At 45.0% G+C, this 25,645-nt stretch overlaps 2 protein-coding genes across 4 annotated transcripts in view; one reads left to right on the top strand and one right to left on the bottom strand.

The window, feature by feature from the left end:
* The window catches only part of LOC105698028, a 53,143-nt gene extending 33,496 nt beyond the window's left edge, over window positions 1-19,647 (top strand). For all 3 annotated transcript variants that reach the window (XM_012421865.1, XM_012421867.1, XM_012421866.1), the window contains 6 exons: window positions 1,888-2,030; window positions 3,118-3,335; window positions 3,491-3,717; window positions 3,971-4,297; window positions 5,536-11,059; window positions 13,132-19,647. In XM_012421865.1, the coding sequence (XP_012277288.1) occupies window positions 1,888-2,030; window positions 3,118-3,335; window positions 3,491-3,717; window positions 3,971-4,297; window positions 5,536-11,059; window positions 13,132-14,954 (8,262 nt within the window). In that variant the 3' untranslated portion in view covers window positions 14,955-19,647. The remainder of the gene's footprint in view (window positions 1-1,887; window positions 2,031-3,117; window positions 3,336-3,490; window positions 3,718-3,970; window positions 4,298-5,535; window positions 11,060-13,131) is intronic.
* Window positions 19,648-23,856: 4,209 nt separating this feature from the next.
* LOC105698029 (cell division cycle protein 123 homolog) lies at window positions 23,857-25,645 on the bottom strand. Its single transcript, XM_012421868.2, has 6 exons — window positions 25,247-25,645; window positions 25,065-25,169; window positions 24,761-24,983; window positions 24,559-24,681; window positions 24,229-24,488; window positions 23,857-24,136 (listed from the first exon to the last, which is right to left on the bottom strand). Exons 1-6 carry the CDS (start codon window positions 25,457-25,459, stop codon window positions 24,089-24,091), a joined length of 972 nt encoding a protein of 323 aa, XP_012277291.1. The 5' UTR covers window positions 25,460-25,645; the 3' UTR covers window positions 23,857-24,088.

Genomic DNA, 25,645 nt, shown 5'->3' with positions numbered 1-25,645 from the left:
TTTGATATCTAAATTAACCGCTATCAAAACGAGTCCTTATCCATATCTCATTTATTCGGACAAACAACGCTTTTAACCAAACGAACCGAAAATATCTCGGAGATACTCGGTTATCGATGGAAAAAAAATGTATTTCACGGATTTTTCCGATGGACGGGAAAATTCGGTCTTGTTCAATGTTTACCCGTAGCAAATGCATCTTTTCACTCAATATTTCAATAACCTGACTGGGCACAAAAATAGTCTCGTCTTTCCCGGAAACAGTTTTTGCGCACTGAGTCAAGTAATCCAAAACTCACCGTTATTAAATTGTTAAAAAAAAAAAAAAAGAAATGCCTTCCCGTGTAATATTCTCCCATATTAAAAATCCTTTGGTTGAGAAGGAAGCTTTACGTCTCGTTTTGGTGGTGTTTACACGAACGACACTCATTTTATGCATCCCGTGGTAGAAAAGGAAGCACGCCGACTAATTAATTAGCGAGAGCAAAGTTCAAGAAAACTTTTCCATTAAGTATTTGTCCGGCGTTGAAATTAACGTTGAATGTTCTTCGTACTTTCGATACCGTTGAGTGTTGCTTTGAAATCGTAGCTTTCGTACCCCGCCGTCTCGAGATCGTTTCCCTTTTTCCCTTTCTTATTTTCCTTTTCAATCCTACGAGTTTTCGCCGCACGGCTGAAGTGAACAGCTGATTGCAACGTTATTCCCGATTTTATAGAACAGATGCCAAATGCAATTCTCCGCTTATTGGCTGGCCGAGCCAATAAGATGACCGTTTCTCCCGGAGTGAACGAACTCGATTGTCTTCCTTTTAAGGCTTTAAGTTTAAATTAAAGTTCGAACCTATCCTTGTTCCTACTGTACACGGGTCTTCATGGTGATGCTGAATTTATACGGCTTTAAATCTTGGGGCGAGCCAATAAGATAGTTGTTTCTCCTGGAGCAAACGAGCTTTATTGGTTTCTTCCTGACACGGGAGAGATTTAACTCGGAGTTAGGACCCGTCATCTTCTTTCCAGCCTAAACGGTCGCAGTAATTCCAAGTCTTTTCGGAAATCCCCTTATCTCGAGTCAATCCTTCCGGCGTCGAAACTTCGACCAACGCCTGCAAATCGTTTATTAAAATAACCATCCGAATGGGAAACAAGCACTGTCGAATAACATCATATGAAAGAAACACGGTCGACCAACGGCAAAACTAGAGCGCGTTTTTACTCCATTTCCCGGTACTTTCCCCGTTACGGGAAATGGAAAATATCACATCTCGCTTTATTTAATCTCACGCGAAAGTACGGTAATTATTCCTAAGCGAGTACACGTTGTTTCTTCGTCACTACCCCGCCGTTGTTATAGATCAAACGGCGAGATTCGGTGTAATTTACGAGGGCCATAACATACGCCGTTTAATCCGAATCTCTATGCAATATGTGTACTCCGTATGGGCACATCCGTCGACGCTAATTTCCGCGCACATCATGCTTTTCGCCCGGCCAATTAATGTCGCGGTATCTATCGGAGGTAACGCGATTTAAATCGACCTATCAATTCCTACCGCCTCGGTTCTTTCGAGTCCTCTCCTTAAATCGAAGTACGGGTCCCGGTCGTTAAAACGTTCTCCCTTAAAGTAGGATCGTTCATTTCCAAAAGGTCTCGATAACGAGAATAAAGAACTAATGTCCTGCCCGGGATGAATGGAAATATCGAATAAACGCGTAAACTGGTCTTTCTCGAGGTCCGGATATCTCGCTCGCCCCGAGAGACGCGAAGCGAGAAGACAAGCGTCTCCTGTTTTGGATTAACGGCTCGGCTCGAATCGAGGCCCGTAAATCGCGAAGGCGAGTCCGTTTTCCTATCGATTCGATAATTTGTCCCATTTGATTCCCGTGCAGGGGCTTGAAGCGACACTGAGTGACAGCAAAAAGAAGTACGGGGACAAGGTGAATGCACTTCTGTCCGCCTGGGAGCATGTCACCAATTTCATTCCTGCGGCAACCCCGGAGGCCACCCAGTCTCTCATAGAATGGGCTCACAAGTGAGTACCGACGAGGACGTTCGATCACCCTCTCGCCCCGTGATATCGCGTTCGGTACCAGTCATCTATCCAATTACTTCGGCCCGCCATTACTTACGTATTCATTTCTGTTATGCTCCGCGATAGGAATTTTTCTAATCGGATATCTGCGCGCATCGGGCGTGACGGCGTGACTCGCACCGTCCCGAGCAAATGCAGCTGGGTAGCTTATGACTTTTCGATGAAAAAAAAAATTTATATCATGGCCATATGCCTCGAATATATCGACCCGTCTCGACGATCGTCCGACGCGCTCGATTCGACTCCGTCGACCGACTTTACGGTTTCCGGTGTTTCGATGCGTTGCACCGTTTGGATGCACCTTTCCTGAGGTGTAGGGTACCGAGGGGTGGACGCGGATAGGTGGTCTGTTTTATTTTCAAAATTGATCTGGCACGCGTTTATTAGATCGGCTCTAGATCGGCTGCGTGAACCTGGAATCCAGTCTACGGCACAAACATAATTGACAGGCTTATTGGAATATTTCCGTGATGTGGACCTTCGCGTAATGTTGAGTTCCGTTTGTGGCATTTTTTCTTTCCTAAAACCGGAGCTGTTAAAAAATGATGGTCATTTTCGGAATTTATTTTTTTTAACAGCTCTGGCTTTTGTAAAAAAAATTGCATAAACAAAACTCAACGTGGCACGAATGTCTAGGTCACGGAAATATTTCGATGAGCCTGTTAATTTTGTTTGTGCCTCAAATTGGATTCCAGGTTCACCCAGCCCTTTGGATCGTCAGGCAACGGGTTGGATCCAAATTCGACGTTTGCAACTTAAATTCGGGCCCGTTGAGTGATCGTAGGTCGAGCCGCGACTTAAACGTTTGACTTTCGCTTAAGCCATCGATTCGATTTAGCTCGCATTTGTCGACGGAAGTGGCGGTAAATATCGGAGGCGCGAAAACCCTCGTTCGCGATTTCACCTCGATTCCGGCAAATAAAGGAACGCCTCGAAATCCCGGCGTTACGCCCGACATTCACCGCCGAGCGTGACGAGGTGGGAATGAAAATCGGAGGTAGTAAAAAAAGGGAAATCCACCTTTCAGACACACATTGAAATTGGTATTGCGCGGGGAGTGGCCGAAGCTGACACCCGCCACGAAGACGCACCTCAGCGTCACCCTGCAGAGGTGTGCGAGTCACCTGGTGCAACACCCCGCTGCACCGCACTGTACCGCCCTCATAGCCTTGGTGCACAGCCCATGGGCACATCCCGCTCTCGACAGCATTCTTAACGGACAACCGGATTCCGAACATGAAGAGGGTACGTCTTCGTTTTTCCTAGCCGATTTCCTATCCAGATTTCCACCTCGGCCCCCTAGCGCCTTCTCGCAGGGAAATCCCACTTCCATCCTACCTGGATCCGATTTCCGCGGTTAAGATACTAGCTCGTACTGACTTTAACACCTTTTGCCCTAGAATTCTGCTGTTCGGAGAAGGGTGAGCTGTTGACCATGAGGCTGAAGATTTTGTGCGAGGACCGCTGCGAGGACATAGCGGTGAACCTCGCCGCTGCGTGCGTTCGCTCCTTGCGGAGGAGCGATCGTCTTCGTTCGCTCTCGGATCCCCAGCATATCCACTATATGATCGATGTCTACATTGTCCTCCTGTACAAACTTAAACGCACGCAAGACATATTCGCTCAAGTACGTTCGCTCGAGTCGAATCGGCGACGAGTTCTCCCTCTCGAGCATTTTCTTCGTCCCGGAAGAAGGCAGGATAGCGGCGCGTTGCGATAAAACAATAATGCCGATGGATCGTTTTCACGGCATATGTACGGGATGTATATGTAACGATACGCTGGTATCCTGAATTCTTGCTCGTGGGATATTTTCTATCCCGAATTCGGGGGCGCGTTGCGGACTCCTTATTAACATGGAAGGTCTTGGTTTCTTCTAGTTAAAATTAATGGACCTTAACGACGGTCTGGAGTTGGTGCAGAGGCTCAGCGGGGAGAAACCCACGAAATATGGCACCGCGAGGGTTTGGAGAAATTCGATAAAGGCCGCCGAATTGGTGGCCCAGTATCTGGTGACTGCCGGGATGGTTCGTCCGGTCACGGACACCGGGGCGAACACTCTCGAGCAAATCCTCAATTCTTGGGCCCTGTTGCATTCGAAATTAAAGGACATCGCCCCGACTCTGCCTGGGATGATAAGGAAGCTGATCGAGCCGGCCGAGAGCGCCCAACACATTTACATTTTTTGCGCGGTACTGGTCAAACACGTAAGTGCCCAAAAACCGCGAGGAACCGCGAGGGAGAGAGATGAGTTCCTATCCGATAGTCGGCAAACCGATCGGATCTTCCGAAATTCATTCCCCGGAAGATCTTAATCAGCCCCGCATTACCTAATCATAATTTCCCGTGGAACGATTACTTAATCCATCGGGTGAATGAATCGATAATAAAGTTCCATCGAGATATAACGTGAAAGGTATTATCTTCCTGGCGGATTTTTATCAGGGAACAGTGTTCCATCGGATTCGACGTTTGACGCACGGAACTGAAATTTTATGTCGAGCCGCGCGATCGGTGTAGAGTCGGATAAGCGGGGGATCATCCGGAAACATGGATTTGTAGGTCGTAAAATAAGTTCTTTGTCGACCGTTCCCTCGACCCTGCGTTTCGTGTAACAAAATCCAGCAAACCAGTACCTCCCCGTAGAAATCGAGAATTTCTCAGGAGCTACATTTCTTGGTGAAAAAAAAAAAAAAAAAATTGAGAAAAGGCTCTCTCGACTTTCACGGGCCAGATATGGTGTTTTGGGGGTGGTGGGATTTTCGGGCCATGTCTGGTAGGAATTGATGGAAATAACCGAACCGTCTACTTCGAACTCTACTGCAAGCAGCTGGAGTAAACTCGTATTCGTTGCGAACTCCAAGCGTCGTGCCCAGGAGAATACGCGACTTCGCGTGGCCCGTCGAACGCGCCAGAAGTTGGAGGAAATGGGTTAGGATGTGGTGGAACACTTTCCCGACACACCCAACTTCTCTCTAATGGGTCGGTCAGTCTCGGGAACGCAGACTAAAATTGAGGGTGCCTTTTCTAAATTTTTTACATCGCGAAATCCACCTCGACATCACCAGGGGATTTTTCTACTCGGATAAAATCAGGAACTACCGAAGGAATCTTATGGAGGTTTTAGGTTGTTACGGCAGGAATGAATGAATTTGAAAATTCGGCGCCCTTAGCCCTGAATATTGCGAGCTTAAGACAGTCGAGTATGCACGGTAATTTCCATAAAATGCATCGTTCGATTCATGACATAGTGGAGAGAAATGAAATCCGGCTAAACTTTTCCGGTATTCTTCTGCACTCGCGGCAAGAAAGCACTCTCGTTTTCGCCAAGATTCTCCTTCTGTTCTGGAGTAGCTCCATCTCTCTCCTAGCGTCTCCTTTTCACGGTCGGCTGGACCGTCGCCAATGCGACCCGACGCACTGACATACGTTTACTTTTCCGCAGTTTGGGGAAAATGTAAAATCCTTGGTGATCGAGCTGTATATCCGGGCCCTGACGACGGACATGAACGAGCTGGAGAGTCAGAAAGCGAAGTCGGACAAGGAGAAGGTCCGAGAAACGGCGAAACGATTGAGTTCTCAATTCCTAAAGCTGGCCGACGTGGTGGTCGACAACATTGGCATCGCCAGGGAATGCGTCCTGACGGCGTTCTCCTTGCACCCAACGCGAGCTTGTTACGACAGAATAAGGGAAATCGCCGTGGCGTGCGGCAAGATCAAGGAAGGAGAGTCGACCGATACCGGGAATCGCGAGGAGAAGCTCAAAGGCATCCAGGAACCCGAAAAGTCCGACATCAAGCAGGAGAAAAGCTCCGACTTGGAGGCACCCAACGGTACCGAATTCAGGAGCATCCTGGAACCGCTTTCCACGTCGTCGTCTTGCCCCTCCGCCTCGCAGCTATCTCCATCCAAGCCAAGGGGTCCCGCGAAGAGCCTAGATTTTCAAAAATTTCACACGGGCGTGTCGAAAACCTTCGAGCGCACCGATCAGCTGTTAAAAAATCTTCTGTCGGCCCCGCGGAAAGGTGAAGCTCCCCTCGTCGGCGACAGGTGTTTGAAACACCCAAAAAGGGACCCCGACTCGCAAGGACCGCTCGGGGAGCTTTGCTTCAATTGTGGAGAGTTTACCGGGATAGAGTTGCCTAGCAATCAATCCCACGAAGCTGCCTCGAACGTGGAGAGGACCTTGGATGCGCTGATTCTGATCAAGGGTGACGCCGTTACGGGCTCGGCCAATTACGACGAGAAGTCGGTTCCTAATCAGGTTTTGGATGCCGATAAATTGGGTCTCTCCCCGCAACTCTGCGACGACCTGGCGGTGGTTCTTAGCAGTCCCAGATACCACATGCTCAGCTGGGTTCTCGACTGGAACGAGTTGAGCGGGCTTTGCGAGAGGTATCTAGAAAATGCCGAGGAGATGCGCAATACGAACAAAGAGCTGAAGTACCTTAACATCGATTATTCCCAGTTCAAGGACTGGCCGTCCGAGGACGAGTCCAAAGACGTGTTTTTCGGTATCGAGAAAGGATACGAGCAGTGGGCGGATTTGCCTTCCGATAATTCGGAGCAGTTCGGTAGCTTCCAACCAGCTGGCCCGTACAAACGGTCCTCGGCGAGACGTAGCTTGGACGATACCACGGATTCCGACAGTGGAAGCGTCTTACGGGTTCGCAGAGCGGGTCGACAAAGGAAGGTTCACAGGCTGGAGTCTTCCGAAAGCGACTACGACAGCGCGGAGAAGAAGACGAAGCACTTCGGAACGAGGACGAGCTCTTGTTCCGAGGACAGCGATACCAACACCCAGGACAGTCAGACGGATAGTCTGGGAAGCGACGGGTGTCGACAAGAGAAGAAGCCGAACAAATCCGTGAACAAGGAGCCCTCGAAAAAGCGCACCAAGTCGAACTTGACCGTCGAGTCGATGTCTCATTTCCACATGCTGGTAAACGATAACATCAGACACACGAACGAGGATGCCAGCAGTTCCGATGTGAGCAGCAACGACATCATTACGCTCTTCTCGGCAGACATGGACGAGAATAAAAGGGAAACCATCAAGGGGTCCGCGTACACCGCGGCTGCTCCGCTCATCATCACCGAGAAGAGGAGCGATCCGGCTGTTTTAAAATCCCTGAGAATGTTCAGACCGCAGAACGCGAAGAAACCCACGAGGATCGCCCAGATACTCCAAAAGAACATAATCAACAAAGGGAAAGATAACGGCAGCAGTAACGTCGCCGCCGTTAACAAATTCGCCCCCATGTTGGGTTCCTTGAACCTGAATCCTAAGATCGTTCTAACAAGGACCGACGAGGCCGACTTGAAGGCGTCGCCGACGAAAAAGCAACCGCTCAGTGCCGGAGATATCACCAGCGAGCTAATGAACATCCAAAAGAGTATGCCTTTCTCGCCGAATAAAAATAACATCGGAACCTACCAGAAGCAGAAGAGTTTGAATAAAACGGCAAAGGCGGACCGTCTAAGGTCGGTTGACGTTCGCGATCTGGCCTCTTCCAAGTCTAGTCTAGGAAAGTCGAAATTTGACATCCTCGCTAAGGCTGTGAGGGATTCGGATATACTAGCCAAGAATGTCCCGGGCTTGAATTCCTTGGACATGATGGTACCGCCTAGGGTGCAGTCGACGGTCAACATCGTGCAGCTCTCTAGGAATATTCCCCAGAGTCCTAATTCTGGCTCCGTCAACAGCGGGAACACCCCACCTCGGAATCGCACCTCTACCACCGCTGGAAACATCCAACTGCCGGGTACACCCTCTTCGGGGGGACACGACAGCGGGGTCGGCATGAGTCCCGCGGGTCAAACACCCCCGCCGAGGTCAGCTTTGCACGACGTCGGCGAGGAGGCGAATCAACCACCGGATACCCCACCTACGGGGTTGATGAGCGTGTCCAGCGTGGAGCCGGATAGTCCCAGAACGATAACGACAAATCAAAGGACGAATCAGAACCAGTCTCCGAAAAAATCCCCGTCGCCGTCGAACGCTAATTCTCAGGTGCCCATCTCCTCCGAGCACCTGCAAATCGTCTGCAAACCCGATGGCACTTATCAGCTGGCCCCGGTGAACCCGAACATCTCCAATCAGAGGAATTCCCTGAGTTTGCAAAACGTAGAGGAGAACGTGGGGTTCCCCAGACAGATACAGCGATCTTCAGATGCCGGAAGCGCTGCGACCAGAAGTAACTACGACAGGCTGCCCACGGTGAAGTCCTCCTCCGCTCAGAACACGGGTTTACCGAAATTCCAGCAAGCGTTTGGCAAAACCATATATACTTTGTCTACGGATACCACGACCGTAGCGGCTTCGGCAACCACGGATACGCTTTCTCAGCCAACGGCCATGCAGAAAACGGCAAACCTGTCCAAGGCGGTGCAGACTTCGGTTCCAAACAGTCAGCCCAGTCCGGCGCCTGCGAGCATGAACGTTCAGTCGATAACGAACATTCCAAACCTCCAACTGTCGACTGGTCGGCAGATTCTGAACATCGTGCAGAGCTCCGCCGGGAATGCAAATTCCAGCAGCCCTAGCGCCGGGCAGACGCTCACGCAGCTCGTCCAGAGCGTACAGAACGCGTCCCCGGGTGTCATCTACACGCACAAAATTCCCGTCACGATTTCTACTACCAATCCCAGCCAGCTGAACATAATACCCACCATATCGCACGCCAACTCCATTCCTCCTGGGAGAACGCCCGTCGTCAAGCTGAACATCATCAGAGCAGGCGCGCCTCTTAGGCAACAGAACATCGCCAGCACCATTCAAGCGGTTTTAGCCGCCCCTAGGCTACAGCAACAGCAGCAGCAGCCCCAGCAACCTCAGCAACCCGTTAGAACCGATAGTCTCATTAATTCTCCTATCGATGTTCCCAACCAAGTCAGTTCTACCACTCTGGAGCAACTGAGGGAGTTCGAAAGCGTTCTGGAGCAAGTTAAAGAGCGAAGCACCATCCAACCCCAGCACCAGGCGACGTCAACCGCTGCCACGACGACCGTGCAAACCCAGACCACGACCCAGCAAACTCAAGCCAAACAACAGCTTCAGCAACAGGCGTCCGTTAGTGCCCTGGCCCAACAACTACGAATGCCTTCCCAGCCACCCAGCGGTACAGAATTTCCTGCGAATGGCGGGAACACCGTCACCTTTCAGCAAGAAGTGTTTCCTCAGAAGGTGTCCCTAGCTTACGTTAACCAGAGCACGGCAACACCTCCTCAGAAGGTTTCCAACTCCACCCCCGTTGTCGTCGTAACCAGCTACTGCCAACCTGCAGCGTCGCCTGCGCTGAGTGTCACCTCCCAGAGTTCCTCCAGTCCTTGCGTTACCCCAGCTCCAGCACCCGTCCCTTCCGCTGGGAAAACGCCACCGACTCCTGCTGCAAAAACCGCGAAGAAATCTACTCCCAAAACGGTGAAAACCAGCGCGACGAACACTTCCAAGGCATCGCCTATCCCCAAGCCTCAGCAGAAACCGCAAGAGGACGAACAGACTGCTCAAAGGATCTACGCGATTTTGGACGAATACGCCGAGCAACTTAGGAACTCGCCGGACTTGAACAACAAGCCTGCGCCGAGAAGACGATCGAATCCGCCAACGAACCCTAGTCAGTCTTCTAAAAGAAAGAAATCCAATTCCAACAAATCGAAACCAATCGGCCAACAACCTTCGGAGCTGAGTCCCAGTACCGATGATCTTGGAAGAACCATGGGGAGCGAGGATTCTTCCAGTGGGGTCGTTCACGTCCAAGATAGTCCGGCTGGGTTTCCGACTCCTGAAGAGCCAGCTAATGTTTCCAACGTGGATACGACGGTAGAAGCCAGGAACATGGCGAACGATTCCAACGACGGAGTGGAGCTCAACGTAAAAAGACGGAATTTGATTTTTACGGAACCCAGTACCGGTCAACCCAGAGCCGTCATCGTACAAGAGGCTGTACAAACGGCGGCTGTCAGTGTCAGCGAGGCTCTGGCATCCGTGACGGGGAAGATGGGCAGTACAGCCGTTCTGGTACCGGGCACTAATTACATTCTGCCGATGAACCTGATGAAAGGAGGACAACAATTTACCATCGTCTCGGGAGGTTCCAAATTGCTCGCTACCGTGCCCGCTACCGTCAGGACTACGGGTACTACCGGGGTCTCCAACACCCTGGTTCTGCAGTCCTTTCTGAACCAGGCGGGGAAGATAATTTCTCAGCCAGCTCAGGTGAAGCAGGTGAAGATCCCGACGCTGCAGACTCTCGGTACCACCCAGACTTTGGCTGGTCAGGGTATTCAAAATGCATCCACCGTGGTCCCGCAGACGAGCACCAGCACTCAGTTCGCAACAGAGCCCGTGGACAAGAACGAGAACGTCGAGGTCGTCGTAAAGAACGATGCGAATCCCGTTTCCACTCCGGAACAGCCTGCCAACACCATCCTTGTTAACAAGACTCCGACCATCGGTCTCATCCAGAGGAACATCAACGTCAATGATATGGCCGATAACCAACAGATATGCGGAGTGATTACCAGCAATCCCAACATTGCTCTGCAAGGCACGAGACTGTTCAACTCGTCCATTGCCAAGTTGGGCACGACACCCTCGGGTCTGAAGACGGAAAGCGTCGTTTGTCTGGCACCTGCTGCCACCATGGCTCAGTCGCAGGAGAAAAAGGCCTCCCAGGAGAATCTTGCGGAGAACAAGCCCGTGTCGATCCAGGCTGCTGCCATCGCCTTGGCATTCGCCCCTCAGACGGAAGTACCCGTTGTTAACAACAGTCAGCAGAAGGAAACCAAGGAAGTCGCCACTGAGATCACTAGCGGGGACAAGGTCATCTCACCTAAGACCGTTAAGAGGAAAATCGATGACGCTTCCATTGGATTGGTGGAGAACATGCCCAGAACCCTTATAGCTTCGAACTCCGTCGTGTCATCTACCGACGTCGTGACGTCCTTACAGAATAACTCGAAGATCGGTAAGGATGTGGCTGCCAAAAGAAGAAGGCATTCCGTGCTCCCGGCTACGGAGGGCAATCTGTTTTTAAGATGTGCACGATGATGAAAACGCTTCACCCCACCGTACATGCATGATCGCACGTCTCGGCATTGAACATTTCTTTTCTTGATACTTTTTGGTGGTAATATTGGATGCCTCGTTCGAGCAGGTCGGACCCCCTAGGAGTTTCCGTTTAGCAGTGGATATTTTCTCGTTGATATAAGTATCCGATCCCTCCGTTAAATAGTCGTTTTAATTAACTCCATTGGTCTTAGGCAGTCACCTGTACTTCTTCTCACGGCATACCCGAAACCTCGGGATATGTAATGATTGCCTAACCGCGCGTATACATGTACATGTAAAAAAAAAATGGTGTTTTCCGTTGAAGGAATGATACGGAAATAATGTGCCTTATTTTGGATACTATGCACGGAGGATAAGCTGTAGTTGCATTATGATACCTACATTCGTTGACGTGTACATAATTCATGCATAAGCTTTTGATTGTTCGTTAGTATCTCTTAAATATTACTCTGTTATTAATTGTAAAAAGGAAGCTTCGAATTTTTTTTCTTTTCGAGATCAAATGCTTGTTCCAACTCGGAAGTCATTGATAGTGTTCATCAATAATTTGCACATTATTACATGATCTACCATGTATGTGAATAAAAATTGACCATACACATCAATGCTTGCTACAGATTCTGTAGTATAGAAACTACGTATAGTTCTAACTTACTTCTTAATAGAAAATGTTCCTAACCACTTTTTCTCTTAAAAGTGAATTTTTTGAAACAAACGAATGACGGAGAACATCGAAAGGATGTTAAAAGAGAAAAATCTTAAATCCGATTCATCACAGATAATATTATTAAGGTGCAATAATGTCTTATGTAATAAAAGTTATTCAACAAGACATTTATTAATCCGATATATCTAGTGTAAATTCTTTTCTAAAGCTGTCGTGCAAATTTGTCCATACAAATCAATAGATTAATCGCCGAAACCGATGAGGAGCATTGTTAAGTCCTCCTTTTATAAGAGCGTAATAAATAAATGTACAAATATTAATTGATTCATTGCATCGAACTGCCAAATCTGTCTGTAGGGCAAATCTATGAATTAATTACCGACAGCATTAAGGAAAGATCCGATAAAAGTCACGATAAATAAGAGAAAGGTGGGAAAAATGAGAATACTAAAAAATTAAGAAAACTAGGAAGAAATATCGGTGTATCGTAGTTGTATTAATTATTTCTCCGTATTACGTACTTCCGAAGGCATGCACTTCTAAATACAAGTTCCATTGTTTCGGTTAGTTACTTGAATGCATTCTGGTATTTCCAGAGTGCTGCAATTAATTTCATAGTGAATGCTGCTACTGTATGTAATGCAAGCGGATAATTTCTGATTTTATCTTGTAGGTCTTTGTCATAAAAAATACCGATCGTATTTGCATGGGATAATTCAAGGACAACACCAACATTTTTTTTTCTTCTTAGCGTTTGTTTTTGAATCCCGTGAAATTCATCCCAATGATTAATTTCTGTTAATAAGTTTCATGGTGCCTCGTATCTACACAGTTTATTTAAATAACCAATTTAATTCCACGATGTGCCAATGATAGCCGCAATTATGGTTATAATATTTTTGGTGCATCATTATTTCTCTTTCGATGGTCAGTTCGATCGTCTCGTCGACGAACTCTTCCTTTCCACCCTTCATTTCTTTGGGTAACTCATACTAAACTTGTCATTTAACAATTTTTCATTTCGTCATTTGGTGCTGTCGATACGACCGAGAAACTCTAAGAAATCGGTACTTTTTCTTCGGCCTTTTCGAGTACTTGGGTATACAACGTAGAACGGTACTCGGAGAAGAGCTCGTCAGCGCCCAATCTCGGGACCTAATTTACTCGCAACTACTGTATGAACCATCTTGCAACGATTTCCGTAAAATGTACTCTTGATCCGTATTTTGAATATAGAGAAATAGTTGAAGGGCGGGACCGTTACGTATCGGGGATCTCATCGCCATCGTTTTCCTTCGTAGAATCATCCCCGACGATGACCGGAACCCCGAAGCAGAGTACGACGAGTTTGGAGAGCACGACGCCGTTCCTAGTGTCCGGAGGCGCGGTCAGTTCCGACAGTCAAGAGTCTCCTATTCGTCAAACGGCGGAAACGATCGACTGCAAGGTGGGGAACGGCATCCTGTGCGGGAACGCGAGGCTACAAGAGGCCTGGGAACCGGAAAGGAAGTCCTCCCCGGACACGCCGTGGAGGTACGTCCCGTCATCCACGAATCAGCTAAACATCGAGCCGTTGAAGGTGTACTCTCGGGAGGGCGACGCTTCGGAGAACGTCCACGGGGTGCTGCAGATCATAAACAAGGTCCAGGGGACGGAGATGTCGGGGAGCCAGGTGTACCAAGGAGGCACGAAGAAGTACTTCATGAACCACACCCTGGAACCGTTCCAGCAGTTCGCGAACAAGAGTACCATCGTCAAGTCGCAGCAGAACCCTCGCCTGGACCGAGAGCTCCTGCAGCAGCGAATGGAGAGGAAGGCGGCCGCCCTGGAGCGGGAGCTGAGGCTACAGAAGAGTCTCTCCGAGGAGTGCGAGGACCTAGGGGTGGACGAGCCGAGTACGAGCGACCTCTTCCCCGAGGCCGACCTCCTGTTCGACACCAACCACTCGCCGTCCTTCGACCACTCGTCCCAGGACGCGTCCTGTAGCCAGCCGTTGGGCCTGAAGTCCTACGGGGCGGCCTACTTCCGACCTCTGGACTCCTCCTCCGGGAGCAGAGACGCCAGTCCCGTGACCGACTCCAGAGCAAACGACCGCCGCAGGAACGCCGTGCACAGGACCAGAAACCTCAAGGACATGGCCAAGCGCGCCAGGCGGGACAAGCCCGAGGAGACCCAGCTGGACAATCCGCCGAAGCAGATCAGGCTGAGCTTGGACAACCTGAGCCAAGACGACGCCTCCAACAGCAACTCCGACCTGTCCAGGCTCTCGCCCGGGAACTTGCCCTCGATGACGGAGAACGACTCGTCGAAGGAGACTCCCAGGCCGAAGGTGGCGTCCAGGAACGGATCCAAGGAGGGCTCGCCCAGCAGCGTGTCCAGCGTGCCGTCCAACATGAAGCTGGACATGGACCTGGACTCGGAGTCCATGCCTCCGGGTCCCAACGCCAACAACGCGTCCACGGCCAGCTCGGGGGACGAGAGCCTGACCCTCCTCGGAGCCAACACCGCCGACGTGACCATCCCTTCCCCGCTGTCTCCCATAGCGGGGCCTCTCCTGTCCACGCACAAGTACACCTACGCGAACAAGAAGCGCGTCGCCTCGAAGATGCCCAGGGCGGACTACCTGGCCTGGGAGAGCCCCACCTCGGAGAGGACCAGGTCCAGCAGCGACGAGGAGGACTCCAGCGTCAGCGAGTCCGTGGGCAGCCAGCCCGAGGACGGGATGGCGGTGACCAACGGCCTCGAGGAGAGTTCCCGGACCAACGCCAGGAGTCCCGGGGACCGCTGCGCCTTCGTCAAGAAGAAGGACACCCTGAGGGTCAACGCCAAGGTGGTGCTCAGCAGGACGGAGCCCAAGGCCAACCAGCAGGTGCAGCACGCGAAGAGCAGACCCGACGTCGTCTCCGGGGACAAGACCTCGGAGAACTCGGACGACGAGATCGGCGGCGTCACCTTGGTCGAACCCGACTGCAGGGCGCGCAGGTCCAGCCTCCGGGGGCACGTGAAAAAGGGTTGCGCCTGTTGCAACGGATCCTCGCCGGAGAGGCCCAAGAAGAAGGCCGTCAAGCTCGATCACAAGCTGAAGAAAAGGCTCGCCTCGAAACAGCTCGCCAAGAAGAGGTAGTCCTAGCGATCGGGCTCTCGCTCGAGTTTCGCGCTCGTCCTGTAACCCCGAGAACCTGACCTCTTCGGATGTACCAAAGTTTAGAGGGAGAAGGAGAGAGAGCTGACCCGGGCGGGAAGCTCTCCGATACGCCGGGGCATCCTGTAAATAGTAGCGCGCTTAGTAAGGTGTAAGGACAGGCTTTAATTTTTAGGGCTCGGGTCCACCTACGTGACCGGGGTAGCCGGTGGTCAGGTTCGACCTCTCGCCCGGTCGGCAGACTCAATTTTTCGGACGCGCCTCGTTTTTCCGAAACTTCGTCGCTCGGAGAATCCGTACTAGCATTTCATTCGGATTAACGTTAAAACGTTTGCAACTTTTCATTTCTACGTTAAGGATAGGGCGCTACGTTCCACTCATTGCCGATTTATTTTTTTCCCTTGAAACCGCATTTCTGGCAAGTTTCGCCCAATCGAGGGACTTAAAGACCGCGGAAGCGGTCTCGCGATGACGCAGGTGCTCGACCTACCTCGACTATCGATATCGGTCACGTGGGGAGATTTGACAGGACTGTGCTCTCCGGCCGAGGATTTCGGCTTAAGAAAACGCGCGCATCTCTCCAATTCAATATCGAGTATAAGGTTACAGTCTATTTGCCGGTTAAGCGAGGAGAACGCAACATTGTAGCAGTTCTTAAATAAGGGTAGAGAGAGAGCGAGAGGTAGAGAGAATGCGAGAGAGAAAGAGAGAGAGAGAGACACGATCCTTTTACTTTTAGGTGTTAACTACGAACTAAGCGGTTAGATACAATTCATTATGCGTGGCAACAAGTCTAGGTTTAAACCGTTGTCTCTAAGGACTTTAGGAAATGCAATCTAGTCAGAGGGTGAGGCTCGACACGGGATTCAAAGAAGTCACTCTTGACTCTTGACAGGCGGGGTAGAGAAGGACCTATGTGCGATGTGGATTCCTTCAGCGATAAGACAGCCCAGACTTATAACACTACCTGCAGTATCTATCGTACTAGAGACGAGACGCATCTACCGAGCGGGACGATCGGAAAAGGAGTCGAAAAGGACGAGACGAGAAGGGTCTCTTTATCCTTTGTACGCTCCAAAAACCCTTATGGTGCTCGGCGACGTTCTCTTCGGCTTTGTCCTTGCGATATGGATTTATGTCGGTGGATGAAGACAGTAATTGCGGGACTTTCGCGGCAAACATTAAAACATTTTCTGGTAAAGGGTACGGACCGTTGATAACGCGTAAACTTGGTATTCAAATGACATTTTCGGTGGGATCTATCGAGACGATACTTTCGAGTAATTTCCAAGGATTCTATTTAAAGTCGGGACAAGGACGACGCTAACGTTGGCGCAATGTTTTATTGTGAGAAAAGAGGGTAAACGGGATAGAGGAGTCCTTCCACCGATCGCGCCGCTTCCGGCCGTATGTATAAAACCACCCTGTACATTACGTAGTCTGCGTAGATAATTCATTGAAAAAAAGGTATATTATATCGCTGCACTTTAGTACAAAAACGCTTGGTCTTGTTTAAAATGACAGGTTTATATCCATTTTCTGTGTGCGCTGTCGTGACGTGTGAATGCCATGCAATTCGTTATGAGTTATTATATTTGTAAGGATTGTACGGGTATATGCGTGAGAACGAGGTAGATAGAGAGAAGGAGGATAATTATTTTCCTTTGTATCGGCCGGTGAAACCTATCGAAATTCCCATTGTCCCATCGGGGTCAGCCAACCGACGCGCTTCTTACTTTTCTAACGAGTCTCCCTTATTTCTATTTTTTAATTTCTAACCCACTCGTCATTATTTTATTTTCTTCGTCATTAGCCATTTCTTTCCCCTTTACCGGCTGGGCAGGAGTCGTTTTATTTTCTTCCGACCTTGAATTGATCTCATTATAAGGAAGCTTTAGTTTTCAATAAACTATGTATTTATATTAAGACGTGATATGACTATATGCGATTTTATTCATTTTTGCGCATTTACACGAGACCCGATCCATGTACGATGATACGTTATCAATACCTTAAGACGGGAAGGAATCGTATCCGTTATCACGGGAGAATCTCAACACGTTCTTAGGACATCCCAGAGATATTCCGATATTTATTATATATCTTCCGTATATCATACGACGGTTCCCGTAATTGTATGGTATGAGGGGATGTTCATTAGACAATTTAGGGATATCTCGGTGCCGATGGTTGGAAAAATTCCTACAAACGTTCTGAGTATTTTAACCTGTCATATGGGTAAAGAGGAAATGCGTTTCCGTTTTTCTCAGTTCCGTTGATTTCATTGATATTGGTTTCACCGTCGATTTTTCTCAGAACGCCGTATTTTTCTTTTTAATCACAATGCCGCCCTAGGACTTCTCGTCAGAGATTTGGAACGCTAATTATGCGACAGAAAAAGGAAAACGGATCGTTACATTATACACCGCAATTTACCATTACCGTAATACCCAATCCTATTGTTACAATTCCTTTTTATATCTTTCTGAGGAAGATATATTCATTTTCGGAAATAGCTCGTAGCACATTTATTTACAACCAATTCCACCTGGGGTCAACCCGAGATATTTTAATATTTCATTAAAACTTTCAGAAATTAACTAGAACGGCTAGTCGCGCGTAGTTTTATGCATTTCGCATTATGCCCTGTACGTAAGTATCAATCATTACGAATGAAACCGTTTAAGAATGTCGCTGGAATGATGAAAAATTTCTATTTATTTATTGTGCTCGGCGATTTTCCTCTTTTTCGTTGACGTACCGTACAGTTTTGTGTTAGGAAAAAGTGATTTATGCAATTCTCGGGTGAATTACCGAATCCTTTCGTAGCGTCTAAAATTACCAACTTGAAAATGGTGTATGTGATAAATTTAGTGCAACGGCACTCAAACAGAACGTGAACATTTGTGTCTGTAGAACGTTCCAAATTCCAGCCAAGTACGTAGAATACTGTAACGATGATAGCTTGTTGTACCGATATAACATTACTGCAGTATTACAGTAGACAAACAGAACGCTAAAATAGAACAATATTCCAAATCTCTGAATTTAATTTCGGCCGACGCTCGCCAAATCAGGCGAAAACGGGTCACGGGGATTATTCGCAATAACATATACCGAGAAGAAAATTACTTACATCGAAGAAATGATTTTTCTTCGTTAACTCTAACGGCACGTTGTATCGTTTAATTTATTTCATCGTTTTAAGGAAAGCCCATTTTCTTCAATGACAATTTTTAAGGGAAGAAGCGGTCTCGGTGGAACATGAAATGTGCCCTTGGGGTCACCTAAGGGAATATTTCTTTGATATAAGTAATTTCATTTTCGTTGATAACTAGAAAGATTCCCCCAAAAAAACGAGGAGCATCTTCCTCGCGCATCTTCCTGTAAATTAAAGTAATAAGGAGTCTCTCCGCTCGTGCGCAATTCCCTCGCCTTATTTCAAGGCAGTGCTGGATAAAATATTACGTCAAATAGGAAACGGGAAATGTTTCATCGGTACATACTAGCGGCACTAATAATGTCCCAAAGTGTATGAAGGAACTCATTCGTGAATGTTCTAAAGTACATTATTTTTTTAGTATCTTCTTTCCTTCAGAATACGTTAAACAGATATTTCCGGGCATTGTTTTGTAAGTAAGTATTTCAACTAGATATTTCGTGACATCGTTTGGAAAGTAGTCATTTCGATTAATTACCTGGATATTTCTCACGTGAAAGATGAGAGAGAGAAATATCCTAAATATTAATTATGGGGTTGACGTGAATTATCCCGAAGTATTTCCTGTTTGATACTTAATGCATAATTTTATCCAGCAGTGTCGGTAATCCCCATTTAGTCGTACCAATCGCATTTATAGGAGAGAGAGAGAGAGAGAGAAAAGCGATCGTGTGAGTGCGAGTGAGTTCACGAGGATGATTGAACGAACGAATGAGAGCGAGCGAGAGAACGAGATAAAGAGAGGATACACCATAACGCATTTGCAGAAAAAAAAAAGAAGAAGAAGAAGAAATTTACGAGAGACACTTAAAACTGAGTTTTCCAAAGTTAGCTTTCAGGTACTTAAGCTGCTTAAAGGGCCGTTAAGGATAACTTAAGTCTTTTGTAACGTATGTTTGTTAAGGATATACAAGGGGAAAAAGAAAAAACAAAACGCAGAGTTTTCATCTAACTTAAAACACTCTACCAGTATTCGAGGCGTTGCGCGAGGTCGATGGGCGATGAAATTAAGAAAGAACGAGAGATAGAGAGAGAAAGAAGCTGCGTACTGTCGATTAGCACAAATGAGAGCTAGAACGAGGGAAAAGAGAAATTACTAGAGAAACTATCCGAGGAAAAACGAGGCACAGTAACGACGGTACAGTCATGTCCTGATATACGGTTTCGCGGAGGTACATAATATATATCTGACATTTTCGAGCTGCTCTGTACATACCTAATACAGTAAACAAAAAATCCAAAAGATTCTCTCCCAGTATACACGCGTACGCATACTTAGATATATATGTAATGTAATTATATACACGCGAAGTATGTAATTTATACATTGTACCGAGCGTGTCATGTATCCATCGACAGAGAAGGGCACTTGTAAATTAGATAAAAGAAACAAAAAATGAGGTACCTCGATTATGGTACTCGTCTCGCGAGTAGTCGTACCTATGTATATAAATATATGTATATTTATACGGAAATTTAGACACAGATACAGGTATGTGTATTTATACATTATACTATTTAATGTAGGGTGTACACCGTACATATGCGTATACTTATGCATTAGCGTGTTTGTACGTCGTACCTGTATGTATATATAAGTATGCATACTGTATGTATATTTATATGTATATATACCAATACATATATTTATATGCATACGTAAGGGGTACATGTATGCGTATCACGTGGCGGGGGAACGATGCACAAAATGCAAAGTAAATACCGAAATACCAAAAATAATAACAGGTCCGACAGCAGATCGGGAATGAGATGGGAGCAGGGTTAAAAAAATGTTTACGTATATTACAATTAATATGCAGCGATTACATTGAAAGGCTTTCATCCTTGTTCTCGTAGGAATATTATCATTTGTGTTTAGCAGGACACAAGATAAGAGCCACTTGTAACTTTTTACGTTTTATCGTTTACAGAAAATTTCACTTTGTTATCTTTATTTGTTCGACACTTCGTATGATCGTTATTAAATTTTGATACAAAGTATTGATACATCCGTCACAACCATGCAAGGGTTTTTACGGCGAATTTGCAATTCCCTGTAGACGACGTGTATTATTTCGTATTATATGTAAACAGTTTTTTTTTAACAACGGAACGGACACCGTCGTGGATTAGAAAAAGCGAAGGAAATAGAGTGGGAAAAATTATGCAAGAAATAGCAAAGATAAATATCCTATATTACAGGGCGAGTTGGCCGATGAAGAAACAAAGAAAAATACTCCATGGATATGACTGTACAGCTTATTTAACGAACACTTGTCCGAAAATACATATATCGAGAATCCTTTTTCATGCGGATGTATTAAGGATTGCATATTGTACATATAAACAAGACATATTTTCTATATGAGGGACGTTGCGCTGCGAAGCTCGACGACCCGACGAAATATTGCAATATTATGATATAATTCTTTCAAACGATAGGATAGCGTTTAATCGTTTTATGTAATGTAACGATAGAGAACAAAAAAGAGGGTCTGGCAGAATAAAAATGAAAGTTCTGTATTTAAAAAAAATACAAAAGCCGCGCGTTTTAATTCGTGATTGCTAATCTCTCCACCCCAGCGTCTCTATGTCTCTCGATGGTTCTGAAAACGATACTTTTTATTTTCCAATCTATTTATTCTATCGCATATTTTTTTACCGTTCTGTCCGTGTTATCAGGGGAAGAAAGAATACAAGGTCTCTACGGTGATTAAGACATTTCCATGCCAACTCGTGAACTTTTAAATCGGGAAGCATTTAAAGGCCGAGGCGTAATTTGTTGTGTATTATACGTAACTTGTTAATTACATACGATATCCGTACCGATTCCCGTGGAGTAAATTATATTAAGGAAAATGTATGCACAAGCTCTTGTAAGAAGGAATTGTGGAGAATTCTAAATCTAGAAAAATTACACGACCCTTTGTCGTCGCAATGTGCAATTTTTGCAAATGACTGAAGCACGATTATAGTACTATCTGACGACGCTGAGTAGTTAACGTCTCAAATTAATACTTCAGATGATGTATTCTTGTACCATCGGTAAATGAACTTCTTTTTCTTGATGCAGCACGCGGTTGCTAAGAAGTTGACGATGTCATCCGTTAAATTTTTTCTACCGTAAACATCCATGGAACCGCATTGCCGTTTGTGACATTGGTTGCGTTCCAACATATTAGACGACAGATTAATTCAGAGAGAAGAATTTATACAGGATAAAAGACGAACGATGGCTCTCTATTTTTTTTTTTACTACGGCAAAATCGATGCAGGGCAAATCCTAATCGTCAGTTTCGTATTATTAATTTTTAATTAGATTGCTCCGAAATTATCCCCACTAAATGCTTCGTTTGAAAACTGACACTTCCTTCATTTCACTTTCGTGCCCTTTACAAGTGCTACTCTTTTTCTGTCATCTTTTTAAATCCTTTCATTTCTCTGCGCAATCTAGTGAATGATGTATCTCTAACGGATAATCGATGGCTCGTGTTAAATTGAGTGATTTTTAGAACATCCCCCAAGGAACAGAATATCATGTTTGATTCTGCTAGATTCTACAAGTCGAATGATAGTGGCAGTGATAACGAGATCTACGATCTTGACATCCATCTATGCAACAGCTCTTTAGAACGATGTAGTTAAATTCACGCATGACATTCAGTAGATTTTTCATATTTGAGAGGAATGAGCCTTTTTCTTAAATGCGGCCGCTTTTTCGTTTAACATTCTGTCGTATAGAGTCTAATTTTTCAATCTAAAATTCATTGTCAACCTGATTGAAGATACTAGTCCAACCGATAAGCAGTTGGAGTTCGCTGCTTATTACTTTTGATTTTGACTGAAAAATTATACTAAAGGGGAATTAATACGGTTCGAAATCAAAGACCGAGAAAATACGGTTTTGTATCTCCGTTAACGTATCACGGTTAACATGTAAGCGAGAACAATGAGTGACAGAAGAAAACTCGAGGCGTGTTCCGAAATCTGCTGTCAGCACAGAGAGCATCGTTACGTCTTCGTAAAATTAATGAAAAGTGACACGTAGAGACAAAACGAGGCGGCTAGTGTTGAATAATAATTTTGGAACGCCACCTTGATGTTCATATAAACGGATCGGTTCGTGTTGTTTGCAATACTTGCGCCAAGGGAGTGGATCGAAAATCCTCTATTTCTGCAAAATTGCCTGACGACAAATCCATCCGCGTAAAAAGTTATTTAAATACGTAAAATAATTCTTTTTCTATTCATTCGAGAGCTAGTGGCAAAGAATTCATTGTTGCTAAACGTGAAAGATGTTTTTGCTTATACTTTTTCCATATCTCGTGAGCAATGCAAGCAACACGAAGTAATCTAATGTGTACATAGATGTAAACATTATTGTATGTACAAATATTGTGGAGGACAGTTAACATAATGTACGTAAGTAGACGTAAGTGTAACAATGATTACTTTCCACGAAAAGAAGGTCAGGCTAAATGAAGGGTATTTTCGAAGTGATCGGCAGTTTCGGAGAAGAATCTCAAAATTTGAAGAAGTTCCTCGAGGACTTCGTTTCGTAATAAGGATACGATGTTAATGTCGAATTACACCCAACGTTTGTTAAGATATTTTGGAGGAAATAAGATTAACGTAAATCTTTCGATGCGGTTATCAACACGGCACAACATATTTTTAAATTTGAGTAAAACACGTATGACAAAATGTTACCCATTGTATGTAGGAGTCTACATACTTATATAAAATATCTATGTCCATGGAATACTATGCAGGATATATGTAATTTTGTTAAAAAGATTGTAGCGACTGAACATACATTTGAACGCTTATCATAATCATGTAGATAAAGTACATCTATGATTTATGAAGTTTCAAATATTCCTGATGTTCTCTACGTACGTAGCATATATATACATTCCATAAGAGATATATTAACAAAATTGTGATTGATAAAAAAATTAATTTCATGGACTTTTGCAATGTGATATTTTTATAGCAGTATCAGACGTTTAAGTTAATGTCAGGAAGCACACATTTGTAAGATATCCATATGGAGGATGTGTCTGGCAGAATTGTGCCGTGTTGGAAATTTACGTTTTACTTTGCCTAATTACCGGGAGCATACCGTGCTTACTATTTGTAAACACAATTTCAGCTCAAATTTAAACTGGAAATGGTGCAACAGACTTTTAACGTAACTCTTAATACTTGCATAATAGGGGTTTGTGTTATTCTATATTTGTGAAATTAAGAAACTGTATTTACAGTAGAACTCCATAAGTTAGTGGCACCATTTCACTTAAAACTGAAGGCAATCTTAAACTATACTTGAAGCAATTGCGAAATTTGTTCATTACATAAATCGATTAATTTTGAGTTCAAGGCTGAATTTAAATTTCACCCGAAAAGCGATAAGATTGGCCTTTAGTATACTGTTCCTTATTTAGGTTCTCTAATTGTTATAGTCATTGGGTTGATCATTTTGTACACTTTGTACGAGTAAGAGTATATTTCTCTACGAGCCTACAGCCAATTAATAAAGGCGTACAGTTGTTTCTCGCTCCAGTAAGATATCAATTATAAATGCTATAAATAATATTATTAGGTCCCTGAGATAAAGAGAAAAGTATATATATAGTTATTAATATTATTAAGAACCCACGATATCGATGTCATAATTTTATTTGATTAAAACAACTTTCATATCAATGCTTTACCTCCAGTTTTCATATCCGATCCTTTTGACTTGAACGAAATTGCGAATATTTCTACTAAACGGAAAAAGTATTACCTGCAAATTTTTAGTACTCTTACGAATACAATGCAATTGTACGTCATGGTACTATAAATTGAAACTGAAGATAGAAACACAGGAATCTTTTGTATTCACAAACTTTTATGTTTCGGACGCCTCTTGACATTCTTGATCTTGATTTTCTACTTCCTGAAAAAAATCATTTAATATGAGAAACAATTATTTCACAAAGTTATATTTCGGAGAAACCATGTGGTGAATATGACAAAACATAAGCATACATTGCGAATCATATCCATCATAGACATTTCACTGGCTGAACGAAAAAACTCGTTAATTTCTTGTGGTACACAGTAATGACGGGTATTATTTGGTTGAATTCCCATGTCTTCAGCAATGAACCTAAATTCTGGTGCATCACATGAATGCGCTTTGAGCTCCTCATAGGTAAATAGCGTACCTTTTGTGACAGATTCATCTAGTGGTCCAAAATCCACTATTTTCACTTTATCTTTCTTGTAACGAATCACATCGAAAGAATCTATAGGTAGCATAAATAATCAGAAAAGTCTACATCCAATATTATAGTTAAGTCTCCCTTGAATACATACAATTTGTTAAACCAAATCTATCCTTAACATGTTCCAAAAACAAAGTGTTAATGTCTCTTTGAATATCATACTTTTCTAATTCCATGTGTTTATAATACTGTGATACATCTCTTTGGCATATTCCTACGAAAAAATTGAAATACTTGACATTAGCACTGAATTAAATGTATTAGATTAAATTCTCCCTGTACGATATATTTACCAATAAGTTCATTTTTCACAACGAAACAGCGAAATTCCGTAGAAGGATTAATGTCGCGCCACCTCTTCAAGACTAAACATGTTTGAAGAGATTGTTTATTGTCCGTACAATTTTTTAGTACATCTAGATCTTCAGAAATTCGATCAGAGCTTTTTAAAAGCAAATATACTTCTTCCAATGTTTCGCATTTTAGGGTTTTTGTTGGAGCAACCCACATTGCATCCTTAAAATTGTTAAATGTACTTATGAATCGAATCTAAATATTCAAAAACTCAAAATCTGTATAACAAATGAGACTACTCACAGATGGTGTTCGCCAATTTGACTTTACAAAAACAGCACCGAAATCATTGATTACATCCTGTATTTTTCTACTGAATGTAGGGAATGTTGGCTGACATTCTGAATCCTAAGAGAAAAATAATTTTATTGACGATTCGTCACCATGCTTGAAATTCTAAGGTACTAATTGCAATGTAATCATACCTCCGATGAGTCTCCCTCGACAGGGGAACCATCGGCCCATTCTGAAACACCAGAGACATTAGACGTTGCCTCGACTGGTAACAAAAATGCATCTTCTTCCAAGTATTTCGATACATCCTCTGGAATAGGAAGAACAACAGCTTCCAAGGAGTTCTTAACAAATTGAGGATACCAAGTGGAGAATGAGCATTTGTACTTCAAGTCATTCACCATTCTTTCTTGAGGTTATGTTTTACTCCAAGAAATACCCTACAAGAGAGTCTGGTATTAAATAGACAGTTTGTCTAAACATTGGATAAACATGCAATGCAATTAATCCATTCCCTTCCGTAACAGGTTTGAATACGTTGCACCAGAGAAATTACAATCCTGTTTCAAATAGAGATAAGTTGGGAGATC

The sequence above is a fragment of the Orussus abietinus genome, unplaced genomic scaffold (assembly GCF_000612105.2).
Source record: "Orussus abietinus isolate OABI.00-Male unplaced genomic scaffold, Oabi_2.0 scaffold1, whole genome shotgun sequence".
NCBI classification, from domain to species: Eukaryota; Metazoa; Arthropoda; class Insecta; order Hymenoptera; family Orussidae; genus Orussus; species Orussus abietinus.
This window is presented reverse-complemented; position numbering and strand designations above follow the sequence as displayed.

What these genes read in the sequence shown, in the direction of transcription:
- LOC105698029 (XM_012421868.2), bottom strand. Translation starts at nt 25,459, where the DNA reads ATGGTGAATGACTTGAAGTACAAATGCTCATTCTCCACTTGGTATCCT. An exon ending in TAGATTTGGTTTAACAAATT is followed by an intron (nt 24,489 to 24,558) that starts GTATGTATTCAA and finishes TGCTACCTATAG; the next exon opens with ATTCTTTCGATGTGATTCGT. An exon ending in TGATGGATATGATTCGCAAT is followed by an intron (nt 24,137 to 24,228) that starts GTATGCTTATGT and finishes GATTTTTTTCAG; the next exon opens with GAAGTAGAAAATCAAGATCA.